This window comes from Hydra vulgaris, chromosome 15 (assembly GCF_038396675.1).
Source record: "Hydra vulgaris chromosome 15, alternate assembly HydraT2T_AEP".
NCBI lineage: Eukaryota > Metazoa > Cnidaria > Hydrozoa > Anthoathecata > Hydridae > Hydra > Hydra vulgaris.
Genome location: NC_088934.1, coordinates 7,340,300 through 7,361,755, shown reverse-complemented (window position 1 = coordinate 7,361,755; position 21,456 = coordinate 7,340,300). Strand labels below are relative to the sequence as shown.

General features: G+C 29.2%; 1 protein-coding gene, 1 non-coding gene and 1 pseudogene across 2 annotated transcripts; 2 read left to right on the top strand and 1 right to left on the bottom strand.

Moving 5' to 3' along the window:
* The first annotated feature begins 1,860 nt into the window (after positions 1-1,860).
* Positions 1,861-4,011, top strand: LOC136091722 (uncharacterized). Its single transcript, XM_065819429.1, has one exon. The coding sequence runs from the start codon at positions 1,861-1,863 to the stop codon at positions 4,009-4,011; it is 2,151 nt and encodes a 716-aa protein (XP_065675501.1).
* Positions 4,012-13,392: 9,381 nt separating this feature from the next.
* On the top strand, positions 13,393-13,568 carry LOC136092497 (U1 spliceosomal RNA; annotated as a pseudogene).
* A 5,248-nt stretch (positions 13,569-18,816) lies between these two features.
* Positions 18,817-18,981, bottom strand: LOC136092489 (U1 spliceosomal RNA). Its single transcript, XR_010644411.1, has one exon. It is a non-coding gene; the product is annotated as a U1 spliceosomal RNA (small nuclear RNA).
* Between the last annotated feature and the right edge of the window lie 2,475 nt (positions 18,982-21,456).

The following is a 21,456-nucleotide window of genomic DNA, read 5'->3' as shown; positions in this document are numbered from 1 at the left end:
ATTAGCGCATGCGCATGGGAGATATTAAGATTTATATGTTTTTTGGACGAGAGCGTAATTTTTGGAACATGACTTCCTTTTTATTTTATAAAGAAAATAGTTAGTCGTGAAAGAAAAAAAATATTGCTAAAGTTCCAGTCATTGGTTTACTATTTCTAGTGAGTCTTTTTTTCAAAGTTGCCGTTTTTCAAGATCTATAGGTTGTTTACTGAAAAAAAACTTGTGGGGTAAGTTGGCAAAATTTTCACGGGGTAAGTTGGCTCAGCATTTACTATGGAAAAATATATTTTTTATAAAATTAATTTTTTTTTTTTTTAACAGTATTGAAAAAATTTATTCTTACAAAAAAATTAAAAAAAATATTTTTAGTTTTTTTTTTTCACAGATAAAAAGTGGGTTGCTGTTTTGGCTGCTATACGTACTAATATTTGGTACCAGCTAAAAGTAATATCGAATTTTTGGCATAAAATTGTTTCCAAAATTAAAAGTAAAAAAATTTCTGAAAGTTTTGCACTTAATAATACATTGGTAATCATTTATATAGTTTGCGCCTACTTCCCCCGTGGTGGGGGAAGGCCCCAATAATTTTTTTTGTAAATGAGTGCAACTTTTATATATTACCCAAACTCATACTGCGCCAACTTCCCCCGTGGTGCGAGAAGGCCCCAAGAATTTTTTTTGTAAATGAGTGCAACTTTTATAAATTACCCAAACTCATACTCTTCAAGACCACACTTTAATATCTTCAAAAAAATGTGCTGTTAAGGCTACAGAGCTCATAGAGTATAAACCGAGTCAACTAGCCCCGGTCTTCCCTACTCGAATGTGTCTTTATTACCATTCTTTCAAATTTATTGTGATGAAAACTATTAGATTTATTTAAAGTTCATCAAGTTGATAAATAATACATAAAGTTCACTAAGTTGATATTAACCTTTAAACTAAATTAATAGAAGGCTGTTAGTAATTATTTGATTTTTATTCGTATTACTGATATAATTAATGCTGGATTCAACAAACAAATCTTTTGCTTCTGCATATATATAGGAATACAGGAAGTTAAAAGTTGAAAAGAATAAAAAACAAGTTTTTCCAAAAAAGCTTATGCAGCAATTCAAACCTTTTTAAAATCTACCAACCGTTACTAAGACTACGAATACTTATAATGAGAATAAATATATTCAAACATTTGTATCAGTTGTACTTAATGTCATTATATATGTGGATGGCATCAATTGACAAACTTATTTCAAAAAACAAAAAAGGAGTATGTCCAACTTACATGAAATTTTGGCCCTTTTTTTTTTTTTTTTGTTTAAAAATCATAATTAAGCTTAACGATGTTAGAAAACTATTTTTTACAACGTGAAAATAATTTTGAGCCCCCTTCCCCCTCTTCGCCCCTCCCCCAATTTTTTTTTTTTTCCTCCTTTAAAACTTATAATTACGCTCAAGGATATTAGAAAAGTACTTTTTATAACTTAAAAATAATTTTAACCCACCCTCCCCCCTCAAAGAAAATAAAAATTTAAGGCAATTTTTTATTTTCAAAAAAATTGAAAAAAAGACTTTTAACTTTTCAATACGCACTTGTGGCTAATAGAATCGATATGGTATGGTTAAATTCCACATTTTAAAACGATATAAAAGGAATTAGAACAACAGTTAACTACCCCGCAACTATTTTAATTGAGCTTAAATAATAAAGTTTAAAACACTAATGGTTTTTTTATTTCATTTTTATATTTCCTTAATAAAAAGTTTTGCAATTTTTATTTTTTATTTCATGTGAATTAAATCCTTTAAAGATTTTTATTATAACTACTGAAAATTAAAAAAATTATATAATAATATTACAAAATGGTATTAAATAATCTTAGAAATAGATATTGTTGTGTTTGTAAAAAGAGAGGTGAAAGTATTGGCTCAAAAAAAGTTTTTGAAATTAAAAATGAAAATATGATAGATAAAGTTGCATATCATTTTAAACTTGATCGAATAAATCTTATACATGATCAGATAATGTGTTACAAGCACTTAAAATCTTTGAACAAAGCCGGGTTTTTTCTTGATAAAAATATAAATGTCATTTCTAACAATACACTTGTTGAAGATAATTCTAATGATGAGTCAAATCCTAATATTGTTCTTGAAAACTATGATCATTTCGATTCTAGGAGTACTGATAAGGGTTCTGAAGAGTTCGAGAATGTCGATGACAACGATGACAATGATTATTGCAATAAATCTATTGAAAAGAAAAAGATCAATATAGAAATCGATAGAATTTCAAATTCACATGGTTACTGTTTTATTTGTAAATCTGAATCTGGTTCGACTCCATTTAGTAAAATATCAAATGAAGGGATAATTGATGTTTTTATTAAAACAAATATATTTATACCTATTGATAGTAGGTGTTGTAAGTTTCATTTGACAGACAGTAAGTGGCTTAAAGATGAATATTTAAATAATATTTCATCTTTCAAAAACTCCGTAAACTTAAATAAAACAATGATACAAGATTTATTTAAAAGTTTTCGGTCTAGAGATTCAAAAACTGCATCTATATTTGCAAAATTTAGCGAAATAAATAACGTAACAACTGAGTTTTGTTTCCAAAATACCGGTTTTACCAAAGATGAATTTTTATATTTGGTAAGTGAATTAAAAACAATCAAAAACTCTTTCAAACGTTCGAAAGAGCAAGCTCTTGCCGTTTATCTCTTTTGGTTAAAGACTGGTCTTGATCAAAATTCAATTGCGTGTTATTTTGGTTTGTCGTGTCGGTCAAAGGTTCAAAAGTATTGCCATCAGATAAAAACCTCACTTAGTGCTGATTTTGTTGAAAAGAATTTAGGAGCAAAATCACAATCACGAAAAGATTGGCTCTTAAATAACACAGACATGATCAAAGATTTGTTTGACTTAAAAGAAGAACAGCTAGCAATTATAGCCGATGGTACTTATCTATTCTGTGAAAAAAGTTCTAATAATACTTTACAACGAAAACTGTACAGTGGGCAAAAAAAAAGACATTTAGTTAAGCCTTTTGTAGTATGCACTGCAAATGGTTTTATTATTGATGTTTATGGACCTTTTGCTGCAACTATGAATGACGCAACTATATTAAGTAATATTTTAAAAACCAAAAACGATATAAGAGAACTAGTTGAGCCCAATGATTTATTCATTTTAGATAGAGGTTTTAGAGATATCGTTGATGAATTGAAAACTACATATAAAGTGTTTACGAAGATGCCAACTTGTTCTAAAAGTCAGTTAACTAGTTTACAAGCGAACCATACTAGGTTTGTTACAAAATGCAAATGGGTTATCGAGGCTGTTAATGGTACATTTAAACAATCTTTTAAATCTTTGGAAAAAACAAGGAATACAATGCTTCCTCATATAATGACTGATGTTAGAATAGCTGCCTCTTTGATTAACTGTTTTCATGTAAAATATATATCCGATAAAAAAGACGGTAAAGATATTGCAATTCTAATGAAAATTAAAATTAATTTCAAAGATGATTTGGAATCATATATTTTGAACACAAAAAATAAAAGTAAAAAGCATTTTGAACCAATCGACGCGTTAGATTTAAACGATTTCCCAAAGTTTTCTATAGATGATATGCGAAAATACATCACATTTGGTAGCTATCAAATAAAGCAAAGTTACAGTTATCTAGCAGAACATTTAAATAAAAATGGAATATATATTATTTTGATTGATAAAAATATTCAACAAGTTCAAAATTATAAATTGATTTCCGCTGAAATTCAGTCAAGACATTCAAACGCGACTAAGTATAGGTTATATATTAAATACTTGCCAAATATCGATAGTCCAGAATCAGTATTGTCTTGGGCATGCGGGTGTTTTTCTGGTTTAAGAACTTGTGGTTGTTGTAGTCACATTGCTAGCATTATACTTTATTTGTGTTGTGGAAAGTATTTAGAAAAACTTCCTAATCCAGGCTCAAGACTTATGTTTTTCTTATAAAGTGAAAATGAATCAGAATGCGAATCTGAAAAAGAAACATTAGAGATAAATGAAACTATGAAACGAGATATATCAACGAGTTTAATACAATCGAAAGCTAAATCTAACGTAGAATTGAATATAATTGATTCTGAATTAAGTATTTTACTATTGAATAAGAAATCTGCAAAAATAATTAATGAAACAAACTTTAGATCTTTTTCAAAGCATTTACCAAAATGGGGCGGCTGTATTTTGTTAAATAAAGATGATTTTAAAATGGATACAGATTATTTTTTGCTGTGTCAATTATACCGAAGTATTATCATTCAGAACACTTGCACAATTGATTATTTTTTGTTGGCTATTTGGTGCTCATCTTTATTGTCACAAAATATCATAAGTGTATTAGAAGAGAATAAAAAAGATATCAAAATATATAATCACATACTCGATATACTTTCTCTCATTGAAACTTGTGAATGGGATAGAGTAAAAACTATATGGATTCTTCTTGTTATGAGACTAAAACCAAATGATTCTTTAACTTTCAGTACTCTTGATACAGAATGCAATGCGTTTATTCGTTTTTTAATACATTTTCAGACAATTCAGTTTAATTGTTCAACCTGTAACAAAACGATTTGTCCAAACATTAATGAGTTTATCTTAATTAAAAACGCAGAGAAAGTAACATATTTAAATATCAAGTTGAATGAATTGTGTAAAATCTGCTCTAATGATTCTACTGCAAAGTTTTTATTTCACCCATTTTGTTTATTTGTAGAGGTGTTCCAAGAAGATGAAGATGAACTAAATATAAATGATATCCCATTATCATTTATAATTGATAAACGTTGTTTCAATTTTATATGTTGCACAATATTTAATAATGAAACAAGCCACTATAGATTAATATTTTTATTAAATAGTGAATTTTATTTGGTAGATGATTTAAGCAATTCTATCATCAAAAAACTACCAAAAATGTATAATATAAAAACTATTTTTTATTATTTGGCTTAAATATATAAAATTACAATAATTTTTCTTGTTTTTTGATTTTTTTTTTTAATTTTTGGCCAAAAAAATATTTTTACCAGATACCAGATTTACCAGAAAACTATGACGCCAAGCTGATCGGGTTTAGATTTTTTGGCTGGTAATCCGTAAGACACTAACAATACGTTGATGTAAAAATCTAAACACGATCGGCTTGGCGTGATTATGGGCCAAAAGGCATAAAAGTAGTACAGACTCCTTTCAAGATGGACAATGCACACAACATGGCCACACATTAATGACTACGTATAAGTTTAACTTTGGCTGAGTACAAAACAAATCCCAAAACCTAAGAGAGCGTTTTGTAACTACATCTTCAACTACAGAAAAAAAAAGGAAAAAATTTAGTTTTGAGTTGCTGTTTTTTTTAGCAGCCGTGGCGAAGTGGTTAGAGCTCTGGCTCAGAAACCTAGTTAAATGCTCTTCCGCGGTGCTCCGTGATAAGACCGTAAGGACTTCTGGGAGCACTTAAATAACGTAAAAAAAAAAAAAGCCGTACTTCTTGAAATCTAAAACAACTACAGCTACATAAACACAAGCAACAGCAACCAAGTATCTGAGTTGATTCAATTGCTTTACGTATTTTTGTCAGGCGTAAACCGGCCTAATTAATCTCCTCATCAAGCAAGTTTACTTCAATTTTCTTATAATTTAATTTTTTCCTTAAGTTTAGTATATTGTTTTGAAATTACCAATAAAATAAGATTCATTATTAAACATAAATTCAATAGAATAAGTATAATCGTTTGGCTGAAAAAATATATATTTTTATTCACAATACACTGCAATTTAAAAAAAAACAGAAAATCTTAGCCATTGTAGTGAAGAATGTGAGTCATTAACCTTAGAACTGATTAAGAATAAAAAAAAGTACAAAACGTTTTTTTAACCGCAATACAGCTTAAAAGAAAAAACATTTTACGGTAATAAAAAAAATTTTACTTTACAAAAACAAATTGCTCTATAAAAAGCAATGTTTGATCAGAAAGAAAAGCGGGCTGTGAAATATTTTAAATCGAAAATGTTACCGATTTCTTTTATATCAAATTATTTTAAACTTGATTGAAATCTAAAGAACAAAAAATTAAACTTGTCTTATACAAAATGACAAAATCTACTGTAAATATAAATCATTGTTAAAAATTTTCTTTATGAGGTAAAAAACCGAATTGCAAAAAATATTATCCTTAAAAATTCCCTTGCTCTTCATTTGAATATTTTGACTGACTGCACAAATATCTTAACCTCTTGAATCACATGGTTTGAGAAAGAATGTATCAGTTGACTTTTCTTGGCAAATTTACAAGAGTTAAAGTCCCCAGCCAGCTTTTCTTTTAGACAAACAAAGTCTCGATTTTTTAAACGGAATTAGTTGTCTGTATCTTTAGAAAAGACTTTATCAATTATAAGCTTGTGATTAATTTTCTTACCAGCATTCTATAGCTCTAACCTTCTTTTTATAGTTTGAACAATTGGTTTGCAGTCACTAAATGAACCAAGTATTGACCTTTTTTTTTATACGCGTATAAATCCCATGTTTTTATACGTGTATAAAATATGCGTATACGGAACGTGGTATTTTAAAAACTCAACGTGGTATTTTTAAAAGTGTTTATTTAAATTATTATTTACATATTTGACTCATTATTTACTTAACTAGTTAAGTTGTCAATTGAAAGCAATTATTTATATAGCTATATAGGTAATTGCTCCCAATTGACAACTTATATATTATATATGTTAAATATAGTATATATGTTATAGGATATCATAATATTGAATTCATAAAATAAAAAAAATCTGTATGTTAAATTACTGCTTTAGGTATCACTTAAAGATTCGTTTAAATAAGAAAAGTTAAACTAAAACTTAACTAAAAGTTATAAACTAATCTTAATCGATCGGGGTTAAATATTAAAAGTGTAGTTTGCAACAGTAAAATCCAACTAAACATATATAAACTTTCGGTGCTGTTGTGCAGAAAAATCTGCTTGAATTTTTATTCTGTATTTTTTTTTTTTTTTTTTCAGTTTATCAATAAAACAAAGGTAAGATTATTAATAAAACAGAGGTGAGTGAAAATTTTTTTTAATTATCATTTACGGGTACATTAAATATTTTTTGATTGCAAACCGATGTTGAAGCAAGTGAGCACGGAAAAAAAAGCTTTTTTACTCAACGCAAAAGGAATAACAGAAAAGAAATATATAATTCAACGAAATTTAGTTTGTGGTTGTAACAAAAACGATCAATTGAGAGTTTGTTTTTAATAACTTCACTTCAGTGTCATTTACACGATATTAGGAATAGTCAATAAAACTTTTAATAATTTTTTTAGGAAATCAGGCTCATCCCAACTTTCGCACATATAAGTTTTCTTTTTGATTTATGACTAAATCATTTTTTTTTTAAATTGATGGTGTTTTTGCATTTAATAATTACAATTTTTATTGCTATTAAAATAAGTTAAACAAAATATCCACAAAATACAACATTAAACTAGTATTGTTTCGCTCCACTAAATTGCTGTTCAGTAAACAGTAAACTTGTGTAAACTTCAAACTTATTTTATTAGGATTTTAAATTTGTTTATTTTTAATATAACACCACAATTAGAAATGAATGTAAAAAGCTGGGTCATTCAAAAAAATCCTAATTGTATACTTACCTGACTGGGAAGTTAAGTCGGATCATGAAGCGGTTTCTCTAGTCAGTAAGTATTATCAGTATTTGGTAAATGTTTAGTTCGTAATTGGCTACATTTTTAAATGGCGAAATTTATAAAGCAACAAGAAACAGTTTTTTTCAAAACTAATAATGATGATTCTCAACAAATCGAAAAAATATCATCGATTCTCCTCGACAAAATGGCGAAAGCTTCCTCTGGTGAATTAAGTGAACAAGTGGAAATTCATTACAGTAGCGACGAACCATCGGATAATGAATGCGAATATGAACAAAAAATTAAAAAACATCCAAGAAACTACGCTGAAGCAGCAAAATCAGAATTAAAAAAACGAGTTCTACCAAAAACGCTTATATGCGAAATAGAAGAACAATTTACATTGAACGACTTCTTAAAAGCATTAGAAAAAGAAGACTTGGACGAAGTACTTGAAGGTGTGCAATTTTTGAGACGAAACACAGCTATCGAAATCGTGATGAAAACCAACGATGCTAGATTGAAATTATTAGAAAATGGTTTGTATATCAACAATTACCAACATACCTTCAAAATATCAAATATAAATCGAAGGCCAAAACTAGAAGAAAAACGATTAAACCAAACACACGTATCAGTGTTTGGCCTTCCGATTGAGGCAAAACAATTTAAGATCGGAAGCTTTTTTGAAGACATGGGATACGGTAGGCATGTCTACACTAAACCGGTTATGAGGACAACGCCAGGAAAAGGCACACCCTACTACTCCGGTATCCTGGTTGCTGTCATGGAAGACATGCCGAAACCAATTCCAACCTCCCTAAACATCGTAGGGTATAAAATAAGAACTAGGCATAACGGCCAGGAAACAAACAATAACGCAGAAAGAAGACAACCTCGAGATGCAAATAACGAAGATTTATCCTTACTTATCCATCAACAACCAATATGCGAACCAGATACAAACAACTCAAAACTCGAAAAAAATCCATCTAATATAACAAACGAAGAAAACATAAATCAACCAACCGTTACCAAAGAGAAGATAAACTTCTTATTTGAAAACGAAAAAGAACAAACTAATAAAGAAGAAGGAAACAAACAAGCAACAAAACAGAAGAACGTTACTCAACACGAAAAGTCCAAAGAAGAAGAACGACAGACACTCGAAACAAGAAGAAAAGATTTCTACTTCGAAAAACCGACGAACAGAGAAGCAGAAGAAGAAGAGGAAAATCACTCGAAAGACGCCGAAGAAAGCAAGCGAGCGGAAGAAGCGAACGAAAAAGGTCGAGAAAAAATGGAGGAAGAAAACACGTGGCAAAAAAAACGCAGTGCACCACCACCAACTCCACACAAAAATGATCGAAAAAAAAGAATGGGTACGAGCAAAGAAAGAAACACGCTGGAAAATGGCTAAGTTTTTCTTATTTTTTATTTTTTCCTTAATTTTTATTAACGGTTTTTTTAAAACAAATTTACTATCAAACGAATATTTCAACACGAAATTAATTAACTCTAAACCACCTGAAGTTGGCGTTCCAAATAAGAATGCGCTTATTTGCAAATTCTTAATTACGGAACGCCTACGTAGGGATGGAAAATGCCATGACGCTGATAAATGGATATAATAAGCATTTTCTCAGTCAACGTTGCTGGCCTTATAAATAAGCAAAAACGAGATACAGTTTTAAATAATTTTAAAAAACTAAATTACGATTTTTATTTATTACAAGACACTCATTTAAATAAGTTACAAAACGATGAGTTATCTAAAAACTGGAAAGGCAGCGTTTTCACCTCTGCGGGGAAGACCCGCACTGGTGGCACAGCCATAATATGCAAACGCGTGCTAAAACCATACGAAAAGTTCGACGACGAAAATGGAATTTTTAATTACGTATTAACAAAATTAAACAAACAAAAAATTCTTTTGCTAAACGTATACGCTCCCTCGGGACATGAGTTTTCTAAACACAGAAAAAAATTATTTGAATTAATCGAAAACAAAATTAAACATATAAATTTAGAAAACGTTTTAGTAGTCTTGGCGGGAGATTTTAATATGGTTTTAAGCGAACTTGATAGGCACCCACAAATTTACAGGAAAAAATGCTCCTCAACTGAGAAACTTAAAAAATTAATTAATAAACTCGAAGTAGAGGACACGTGGCGTCTATTTAATCCATATAAACAAGAATTCACTTATAAAGCCACAAACAATATTTCTTATTCTCGACTCGATAGAATCTATTTAAGTAAAAAAACAAGACAAAATGTAGAGATAAAACACGAACCGATGGCGCATTCTGACCACTATAACGCGTGCGTTGCCTCCATTACCCTTGACAAAATAGAAATGGGTAAAAGCCTGTGGATCTTTAATAATAAACACTTAAAAAATAAAAACTATTTAAATCAAATTGAAGCAATTATTAGCAATAAAACATCCGAAAACGTAGAATCTAAAAAAGAAACGTGGGAAAACCTTAAAAGTGAACTTAAAGAACACGCAAAAAAATTTTGTAAACAACAGGCAAAAAATAACAGGATTGAAGAATATAAACTTAAAAAAAAATTTAAAAACGCAGTTAAAAAAGCGCACCTGAACCCGCGCATGCAGATTTTGAGCGCTGACATCAAAAACAAACTTAAAATTTTTGAAACAAATAGAGCGTATGGCGCGCAAATAAGAGCAAAAATTAAATGGCGACTTGAAGGCGAAAAATGCAGTCGCTCGTTTTTTCAATTAGAAAAGCTAAAACCAGCAAAACAAGTAACAACAAAAATAAAGGATAAGAACAACAACATTAAATCAGAAAAGGATGAAATCCTCAAAGAGTTCGAAAATTATTATAAAGAACTCTACGCAAGCGAAAAATGCGACGAAAAAAGTCAAAACTTTCTTTTTTCTAAAACATCCCCTATTCAAAAAGTACCCAAAACTTTAAGTAAAGAATTAGAAATGCCAATAACAACTATAGAAATTAAAAACGCGCTGAAAACGATGCAAAATAACAAATCACCCGGAAGCGACGGCCTCACCATCGAATTCTACAAGCAAAATATTTATTTGTTTGGGGAATTGCTGGCCGCAGCTATAAACGAAACTTTTAGCAGCGGTGAAATGTGCGAAAGTCAAAAAAAGGCAATAATCATATGTTTGTTTAAAAAAGGAGATAAGACTGACATCAACAATTGGCGTCCTATCTCCCTTTTGAATACAGACTATAAAATCATAACTAAGATAATTGCAAATAGACTAAAAAATGTTCTACCTCTGATTATAAACGAAAATCAAACGGCATGCGTCCCGCGTAGAACCATATATTACAATTTATCCTACACCAGAGATATTATAAGAATATCCAACAAAAACCAACTTGATGCGTCTATTATATCCATTGACCAGGTCAAGGCATTTGATAGAGTTGATAGAAACTATCTTTATGACACTTTATCTTTTTTTGGTTTTAATACCGTATTTATAAATTTTATTAAGACGATATATTACGACATAAGCGCGCAAATAAAAATAAACGGATTTTTATCTGAAAAAATTGAAATTCACAGAGGAGTAAGGCAAGGTTGTCCTCTTTCGATGATTCTATATATCATACAAGCCGAAATTTTCTCAGGTTACATAAGAGCAAACAAAAACATAAAAGGAATAACAGTAAACCAAAAAGAAACTAAAATCCAGCAATACGCTGACGACACAAACTTCTATTTAACAGGAGATGAGTCGATAAAAGAACTCGGTAGGGCCTTAGAACTCAACGAGCGAGCCACAGGAGCTAAATTAAATGTAGCCAAATGCCAAGGCTTGTGGCTTGGAAATAATAAAACAAAAAACAAAGAAAATTTTCTAAACTTTAACTGGGAAGAAAACACCCTTAAAAGCTTGGGTATTTACTTTTCCAATAGAGATTGTCTAGTTAACATTAAGCAATGGAACGAAAGCATTGCCACTATTCAAAAGAAAATTAAACGCTGGCAAATGTTTAACTTATCCTTTAAAGGAAAAAGAATAGTAATTAATCAAATACTCTTAAGTAACCTTTGGCACTTAGCTTTTACGTTGCCAATACCTAACGATAGAATTATCAAATTCATCGAAAAAATTGTTGAAAATTTTCTCTGGAGCAACAGCTCAATTAAAACAAACCAAAAAGTTTCTAAACTCCCTATTAGCCAAGGAGGTTTAAACATTATAGATATAGGCGAAAAACTAAAAGCCATCCAGCTGACTTGGGTCGCAAAAATATTTAATCACACCCAAACAGGCGCATGGAAAGACGCGGCGACGCATATTTTCAATAGTTATAGAAAAACTAATCAAGGAGAAAATATTTTTATCACAACCCACTCAAGTAGTGCAATTGATACTCTCCCTGTGTTCTACCAGCAACTAATTAAAAACTGGAGTCACATTTTTAACGGCGAGAGCGACATAAAAAATATGTCTATTGAGGAAATCCTCAACCAGCCTATTTTTTATAACAATTTTATTAGGGACAAAAACCACCAGACTCTAAAACCTAAAAAAGAAACTACCTTGAACCAAATATCCAAAATATCTGATCTTGCAAAGGTTTTTGTACCCGGTTTCTTGGATCACCAATTAACCGGTCTTAAACATGCAACATTTAAAAAAATTAAAAACTCCATTCCACGTGTTTGGAAAACAAAAATTAAAAAGGAAGGTCAATCTTATGACCACAACAAATCAAATTTCACCCTAAGAAACTTTATACACCCCCTAAAACCGGTTTTGATTACCGACCTCACATCAAAATCCATTTACGATTTTCTTATGAAAAAGAAATACAGTTTGGGTGTAACGACCCTGTTTACTAGGTGGAACTCTGTTTTTGAAAAGAGCATGACGGGCACCTCCTCAAAGGAATGGTCCCTCCTCTTTCAAAACATTTTCAAAAGAAATAATAACAACAAAGCAAACGAAATAAAATATAAAGCCATTCACTTTGCGCTACCCACTAACTCCATCTTTAAACGCAGAGGTCATGCACCTGATGACCTTTGTCCCCAGTGTATGAAAGATAGAGAAACTCTATCTCACATGATATATAGCTGCGAAAAAGTACAACCTTTAATTAAATACACAATATATTTGCTAAATAAGATTTATCCTAGCAGTAAACCTTTTAAAAACACTTTTAAATTTTATCTTTTCGGTTTTGTTGAAAACGCGCCAAAATTTTATATTGGTAATTTATTGCTTGACGAGCTTTTTTATTATGTCTATTCTATAAGAATGAGAGCTTATCATGAGAGAAGTATGAGCGCGAGAATAAGCCTCCTAAGAGCATACATATCTAAAATTAAAAAAATACTTCAGATCGAACACGACATTGCTAAAGAAAACAACCAATTAAACTCCTTTTTAAACGAAACTAAGGAAATAAGAGATATAAACGGTAACATAAACCTAGAAAATAAATTAAACCAATTTTTGAATTAAATCAAACAAACCTTATACTTTTTGAAAGACCCAAACTTTTTATTTTTTTATTTTAAATTTTCGCCTTTTCTTTTTACTTTTTTCTTACTTTTCTAAACTCGCTTATTCTTGATGCGCTCCGTTTCTCGACTTGAAAAGCATAGAAAAAACATTGTAAATATTTCTATGTAATTCTTGTCAAGTAGTCCACAAGGCAATTAGCTGGCGGACTACTGAAATATAAACACAATACCATCATGAAGCGGCTTCTTCCAGAGTGAGGCTTATTCATTGCACTTCGACTAGGCTGACCTCTGCGATTACCGCTAACGTCGGTAACTCGACAGTATAATTTCTGGTAGCGGAAGCCTGCGTTCGCGCTCGCTTCCAATTCGAACTAACAAAACGTTCTGGACTCCAAATTTCTTTCGATGTCTCGCAACCCGATTTTGATTGTTCCAAGTAGCTATTAACTTAGTTCATAAGAAAAAAACTTTGCTTTACGATTCATTTCTAACTTAACCGCACCAGGTAGAAAGACCTAGGTCCGGCCATGTTCAAACCTTATTCTAGCCGAAACTTAGTTGAAGAGTGGTCAAAAGTAAGTCATACATCTAAGATATATATAGTATTAGATTTATATCTTTTAGTATAATTAGTTTACTTTGAGTGTATGCCTTGAAAATTAAGCAAGTTTAAACAATAATCCTATAAAAAAATATGTTGCTTTAAAAAAACAGGAAAGTATTTTATGATATCAAATCACCAAATGAAATATTGATCGTGACCAAATTCCATAACAAACAGACTATAAGAAGTATTCTGAAAAAACCTAAAATCAATAAAAAATTTTAAATAATTATACATAACTATCAATTATGGTACCAAAAAATACACAGGAGCTTAGTAATAACAGAGTGTTCCAATAATGCTACCCTTTATTAATAAACTTTTGTTAAACAGAGAGGAGACAGACTGTGTATCAAAGGCACTGTGTTAAAAAAAGGTTACAATAAATTATTATAATCATAACTTAAGTTATTGTTTTTAATGACAATGACAAAAAAATATATATTAGCACAAAGTAGCCATAGCACAATTAACCTTTAAAAAAAAGCTTTTTAATGTTACCACTAAACAAAATTATTTTTACCTCAATAGTTTAGAATTCCAATTTCTTCACTACTGTTGAATAATGATTAACACAGTAAATTTTATATCATACAAATTTACTAAATTAAAACCATGTTTCAACAGTAAGCAAACTAATAAAGCAATGGCAACTAAAAAAAAGAAAGAAAAAAAAGAATACAATTATGCTTGAACTTCAAAAAATATATAGAAAATTATTTCATTTTAGGATAATTATAATCAGTTATATGAAAATTTAAAATATGCTTCATGTAAGGCATCATGTTGCATGCTTCTCAGTTTACTTTGGTTTTTTCTATGGAAGCAAGACACTGCTCTTCAATTTTAACATATGCACCAGCAGTATATTGCAGAAATAGTTTCTTGCCATAAATTATCGAACAGAAGTTTTGTCTTACTGAAAGTCCATAATTGTAAAACTGAGATAATTTAACATGATTTCTAACCAATGTTGGGGGTTCAGAGTTGCGTGTGAATAAACCGTAGTGATCCAAGTTAGCTGACATACTCAGTATAACTTCTAAATGACCTTTTGAGGTAAATAACTTCTCTGGAAGCAAGTGGAGCAACATCTCCAACGAATACAACTTTAACTTCACTAACTATGATTTGCAAATAAAACATTATGTTATGTAAGCAAAGTTGATTGCTATGTAATTGCTTTCTAAAATTTACTGCTTCAAGTGGACCAGAGATATACAGTTGGTAATGTTGGGGGAATATCTTGATCTGGCCTAAGATTACCTACATAATGAAAAACTTGAGCACATATTTTAAAACATGATGGCCTATGATTCATAGGTTAAACCGCATTATCAGTAATATAAAGCAAAATAAGTTATATATAATGGTATAATGGTATAAGTTATATATAAATGGAGCTGATCTTAGCCAATAGCATCATTTTTCATTGTTTAATTTTACAATAAAAGTTAAAATAATCATTTGCTAATTGTTGATTGTTTTATTTTTCTAATTTTTGTTTGTCTGTTTTCTTTTTTTAGAAGTTAGAACTAAAATGACTGGTATAGTAGTTTTTTTATTAGTGCTTTCTTTTTGGTTTAGTTTTGTCACGAGTCTTTTTAAAATATTTTAAGCAGGTTTTGTTTTATTTTTTAGAGAAATTGGAAAGAGTTAAATTGCTTTTTAGTTACTTCAGCTTGCTTTATTGTTATTTTTTATTAATAAAAGTAAACATTTTTAAACAGTCAAACTAGTTCTGATTTGACAAAGCTCACTATTCAGTTTTATTTCAAGACGGAATTTTATTTAAGTATTTATCATGAAAAGTTGAATAAAATAAGATTGTTATTTGTGGACATGTAAGTTAATATACATAAATTTGCGTATATTTCAGTATATTTTATATTTCTCTAAATCTATATATTTTCTGTATATTTTCTCTTAGAAAAAATAATAAGGAATAGTCAAAGTAAATAAAAATTCTGCTGAAAGTTGTCAAAAGAATGTTGTGTTTTGCTTCTTTTTAAGGTACCTGAATGTATACTTATTTAAAATTTTTAAATTTGTTCTTAAATGGTTCCATCTTTTTTATTACTTTAGATAAAAATATACTGACTGATATTGCCTCATTTTTATTAACAATGGTGTGCATTGTAGTCTGCATTCTTTGTTACATTAAAAATAATTGATGCTAATAAATGTTGTTTTATATATTAGATAAATTTAAGTTCCTCTCATAAACAGTTTTTTTTTGTTGTTGTACTATTTTTTAAGTTATATATACTTATATATCTATATAATTTTATAAAAAGATATGAATTTAAATAAATCTTAAAATAAATTGTTATAGGTTTTTATTTTAAAAATTGTTTTTCTAAACAAAAAAATATTTAAATTTTTGTTTATTAATTTTGGCCTCAATGGTTAACCAGTGGTAAAACTAATTAGTTAAATTGTAGAGGTTTATATATCATATATATTCTAAAGTAATTGTGTTTGATTTTTTTTGTTTTTAATATATATTGCTTTACCTAGGGCATTTTGATTTTTTTGTTTTTGCTCTTTAAAATAGTTTTTTCAAATAGTTTTAAAAATTTGAATAAAATTGGTTTATAGATAAGAAACAAAGTAAGATTCAACATTGCGTTTTTGTTTTTATTATCAAATTATATTTTTGTTGTTAGGATTGCAGGTTTTTGTTGATTTTTACTTGAACATTATTAATTATTTATTTTTAGATATGTTTTTACCATTTTTTAGACTTTTCTATTCTTTTCTATTTTTTTTTTTAAATAATGGCAATATATCAAAGTTGTTTATTTTATTCTTATGTTCACTTAAAATAGCAGTAAATAATTTTATAAAAAATATCATAGTTCTTAAGATTTTTTTGTGTTTATTTGTTACTACAGTAGTAATACTATTGTTAATATGTTTATTGATAATAGTGAAATTGAAATGGATTATATTAGGCTTAAATAAGTTATTAGAAGAAACGCTATCAACTTGAAAATAATTGATACTTTAGTGAAATGATTAGAACTAGTCAAGCTGAAATTAATTGTCGTCAAAATGTAAGAAATGCTGCTTGGCAACAAATTAATTTATACCTAAATTAGAACATCATGGTTAGGCCAATTGAATGTAATTATCATATAAATGAAAGAGATAGGCTTAGGCGAGATAAGATTAATCATTCTCAAAATGAATGAAATGCTGCTAGACAAGAAAGAATGCATTGTGTTGCAAGAAGTGATACTATTCTAGATTATAATTATTTAGGAGAAATGAACCAGATCTGTCACAATTGTTGTTCTAAAAAATTTCTTGATGAAACACGTTTTTTATTTTGCCATAATGGGAAGGTACTTTTGCTTCTATTTTCACTATTTCCGCAAGATTTACATATACCATTATATATAACTTATTTTGCTTTATATTACTGATAATGCGGTTTAACCTATGAATCATAGGCCATCATGTTTTAAAATATGTGCTCAAGTTTTTCATTATGTAGGTAATCTTAGGCCAGATCAAGATATTCCCCCAACATTACCAACTGTATATCTCTGGTCCACTTGAAGCAGTAAATTTTAGAAAGCAATTACATAGCAATCAACTTTGCTTACATAACATAATGTTTTATTTGCAAATCATAGTTAGTGAAGTTAAAGTTGTATTCGTTGGAGATGTTGCTCCACTTGCTTCCAGAGAAGTTATTTACCTCAAAAGGTCATTTAGAAGTTATACTGAGTATGTCAGCTAACTTGGATCACTACGGTTTATTCACACGCAACTCTGAACCCCCAACATTGGTTAGAAATCATGTTAAATTATCTCAGTTTTACAATTATGGACTTTCAGTAAGACAAAACTTCTGTTCGATAATTTATGGCAAGAAACTATTTCTGCAATATACTGCTGGTGCATATGTTAAAATTGAAGAGCAGTGTCTTGCTTCCATAGAAAAAACCAAAGTAAACTGAGAAGCATGCAACATGATGCCTTACATGAAGCATATTTTAAATTTTCATATAACTGATTATAATTATCCTAAAATGAAATAATTTTCTATATATTTTTTGAAGTTCAAGCATAATTGTATTCTTTTTTTTCTTTCTTTTTTTTAGTTGCCATTGCTTTATTAGTTTGCTTACTGTTGAAACATGGTTTTAATTTAGTAAATTTGTATGATATAAAATTTACTGTGTTAATCATTATTCAACAGTAGTGAAGAAATTGGAATTCTAAACTATTGAGGTAAAAATAATTTTGTTTAGTGGTAACATTAAAAAGCTTTTTTTTAAAGGTTAATTGTGCTATGGCTACTTTGTGCTAATATATATTTTTTTGTCATTGTCATTAAAAACAATAACTTAAGTTATGATTATAATAATTTATTGTAACCTTTTTTTAACACAGTGCCTTTGATACACAGTCTGTCTCCTCTCTGTTTAACAAAAGTTTATTAATAAAGGGTAGCATTATTGGAACACTCTGTTATTACTAAGCTCCTGTGTATTTTTTGGTACCATAATTGATAGTTATGTATAATTATTTAAAATTTTTTATTGATTTTAGGTTTTTTCAGAATACTTCTTATAGTCTGTTTGTTATGGAATTTGGTCACGATCAATATTTCATTTGGTGATTTGATATCATAAAATACTTTCCTGTTTTTTTAAAGCAACATATTTTTTTATAGGATTATTGTTTAAACTTGCTTAATTTTCAAGGCATACACTCAAAGTAAACTAATTATACTAAAAGATATAAATCTAATACTATATATATCTTAGATGTATGACTTACTTTTGACCACTCTTCAACTAAGTTTCGGCTAGAATAAGGTTTGAACATGGCCGGACCTAGGTCTTTCTACCTGGTGCGGTTAAGTTAGAAATGAATCGTAAAGCAAAGTTTTTTTCTTATGAACTAAGTTAATAGCTACTTGGAACAATCAAAATCGGGTTGCGAGACATCGAAAGAAATTTGGAGTCCAGAACGTTTTGTTAGTTCGAATTGGAAGCGAGCGCGAACGCAGGCTTCCGCTACCAGAAATTATACTGTCGAGTTACCGACGTTAGCGGTAATCGCAGAGGTCAGCCTAGTCGAAGTGCAATGAATAAGCCTCACTCTGGAAGAAGCCGCTTCATGATCCGACTTAACTTCCCAGTCAGGTAAGTATACAATTAGGATTTTTTTGAATGACCCAGCTTTTTACATTCATTTCTAATTGTGGTGTTATATTAAAAATAAACAAATTTAAAATCCTAATAAAATAAGTTTGAAGTTTACACAAGTTTACTGTTTACTGAACAGCAATTTAGTGGAGCGAAACAATACTAGTTTAATGTTGTATTTTGTGGATATTTTGTTTAACTTATTTTAATAGCAATAAAAATTGTAATTATTAAATGCAAAAACACCATCAATTTAAAAAAAAAATGATTTAGTCATAAATCAAAAAGAAAACTTATATGTGCGAAAGTTGGGATGAGCCTGATTTCCTAAAAAAATTATTAAAAGTTTTATTGACTATTCCTAATATCGTGTAAATGACACTGAAGTGAAGTTATTAAAAACAAACTCTCAATAGATCGTTTTTGATAAAACCAAAAACTAAATATCGTTGAATTATATATTTCTTTTCTTTTATTCCTTTTGCGTTGAGTAAAAAAGCTTTTTTTTTCCGTGCTCACTTGCTTCAACATCGGTTTGCAATCAAAAAATATTTAATGTACCCGAAATTTATAATTAAAAAAAATTTTCACTCACCTCTGTTTTATTAATAATCTTACCTTTGTTTTATTGATAAACTGAAAAAAAAAAAAAAAAAAATAAAGAATAAAAATTCAAGCAGATTTTTCTGCACAACAGCACCGAAAGTTTATATATGTTTAGTTGGATTTTACTGTTGCAAACTACACTTTTAATATTTAACCCCGATCGATTAAGATTAGTTTATAACTTTTAGTTAAGTTTTAGTTTAACTTTTCTTATTTAAACGAATCTTTAAGTGATACCTAAAGCAGTAATTTAACATACAGATTTTTTTTATTTTATGAATTCAATATTATGATATCCTATAACATATATACTATATTTAACATATATAATATATAAGTTGTCAATTGGGAGCAATTACCTATATAGCTATATAAATAATTGCTTTCAATTGACAACTTAACTAGTTAAGTAAATAATGAGTCAAATATGTAAATAATAATTTAAATAAACACTTTTAAAAATACCACGTTGAGTTTTTAAAATACCACGTTCCGTATACGCATATTTTATACACGTATAAAAACATGGGATTTATACGCGTATAAAAAAAAAGGTCAATACTTGGTTCATTTAGTGACTGCAAACCAATTGTTCAAACTATAAAAAGAAGGTTAGAGCTATAGAATGCTGGTAAGAAAATTAATCACAAGCTTATAATTGATAAAGTCTTTTCTAAAGATACAGACAACTAATTCCGTTTAAAAAATCGAGACTTTGTTTGTCTAAAAGAAAAGCTGGCTGGGGACTTTAACTCTTGTAAATTTGCCAAGAAAAGTCAACTGATACATTCTTTCTCAAACCATGTGATTCAAGAGGTTAAGATATTTGTGCAGTCAGTCAAAATATTCAAATGAAGAGCAAGGGAATTTTTAAGGATAATATTTTTTGCAATTCGGTTTTTTACCTCATAAAGAAAATTTTTAACAATGATTTATATTTACAGTAGATTTTGTCATTTTGTATAAGACAAGTTTAATTTTTTGTTCTTTAGATTTCAATCAAGTTTAAAATAATTTGATATAAAAGAAATCGGTAACATTTTCGATTTAAAATATTTCACAGCCCGCTTTTCTTTCTGATCAAACATTGCTTTTTATAGAGCAATTTGTTTTTGTAAAGTAAAATTTTTTTTATTACCGTAAAATGTTTTTTCTTTTAAGCTGTATTCTAAAGTCTCCGATAGAGTTATTTTGTCAAACATTGTGATTGTTGGTTGTTGAGCAACATGCAGTGAGTGTACATTGACTGATTTAAATAGGCAAAACATGCAGGGTGTGTACATTAGGGATATGACTTTTTAATTTTTTTTCAAATAAAATGTTTCCTGTATCATAAATCGATGAACTTTTACCTAAAATCATGAAAAAAGGCCCAAATAGCTTTCTGCAACAAAAAAAGGTCACCCCCAAAATAAAAATTTGATTTACCATTTTTATACATTCATTTTTGACCGATGTTTTAATCTTAAGCTTAATTCTCAGCTTAATTCTATTTATTTCATTATTTTGTTATGAATTTATAAATATAACGCCACACGTTACCATGGCAACGAAACGGCCGTGTGCCGGCAAATACTTGGAATTGTTATGTGATGACGTCATTGTGTTACCACGGTGATATAGACGACTGTAACAGACTGTAGAAGATTATAGAACTTAGTAGAACATTCTGGAAGCTCTAAATAATTATATAAGCGAGCTGCTGTCAGAGCTCAGTGTTGATAATGTGAATAGTTCTATGAAGTACTCTGCGTGTAACTGAGCTAATAAGGAACTACTGTAGCGAACTAAAGACGCTGTAAGTGTACGAAGTATAAGTAGTTGTAGCATTATCGTTAGGATACGGACTGGATTATCGAACTGTTATCAACATT

Excerpts from the sequence above, each read along its gene's own strand:
- LOC136091722 (XM_065819429.1), top strand. The coding sequence starts at position 1,861 with ATGGTATTAAATAATCTTAGAAATAGATATTGTTGTGTTTGTAAAAAG.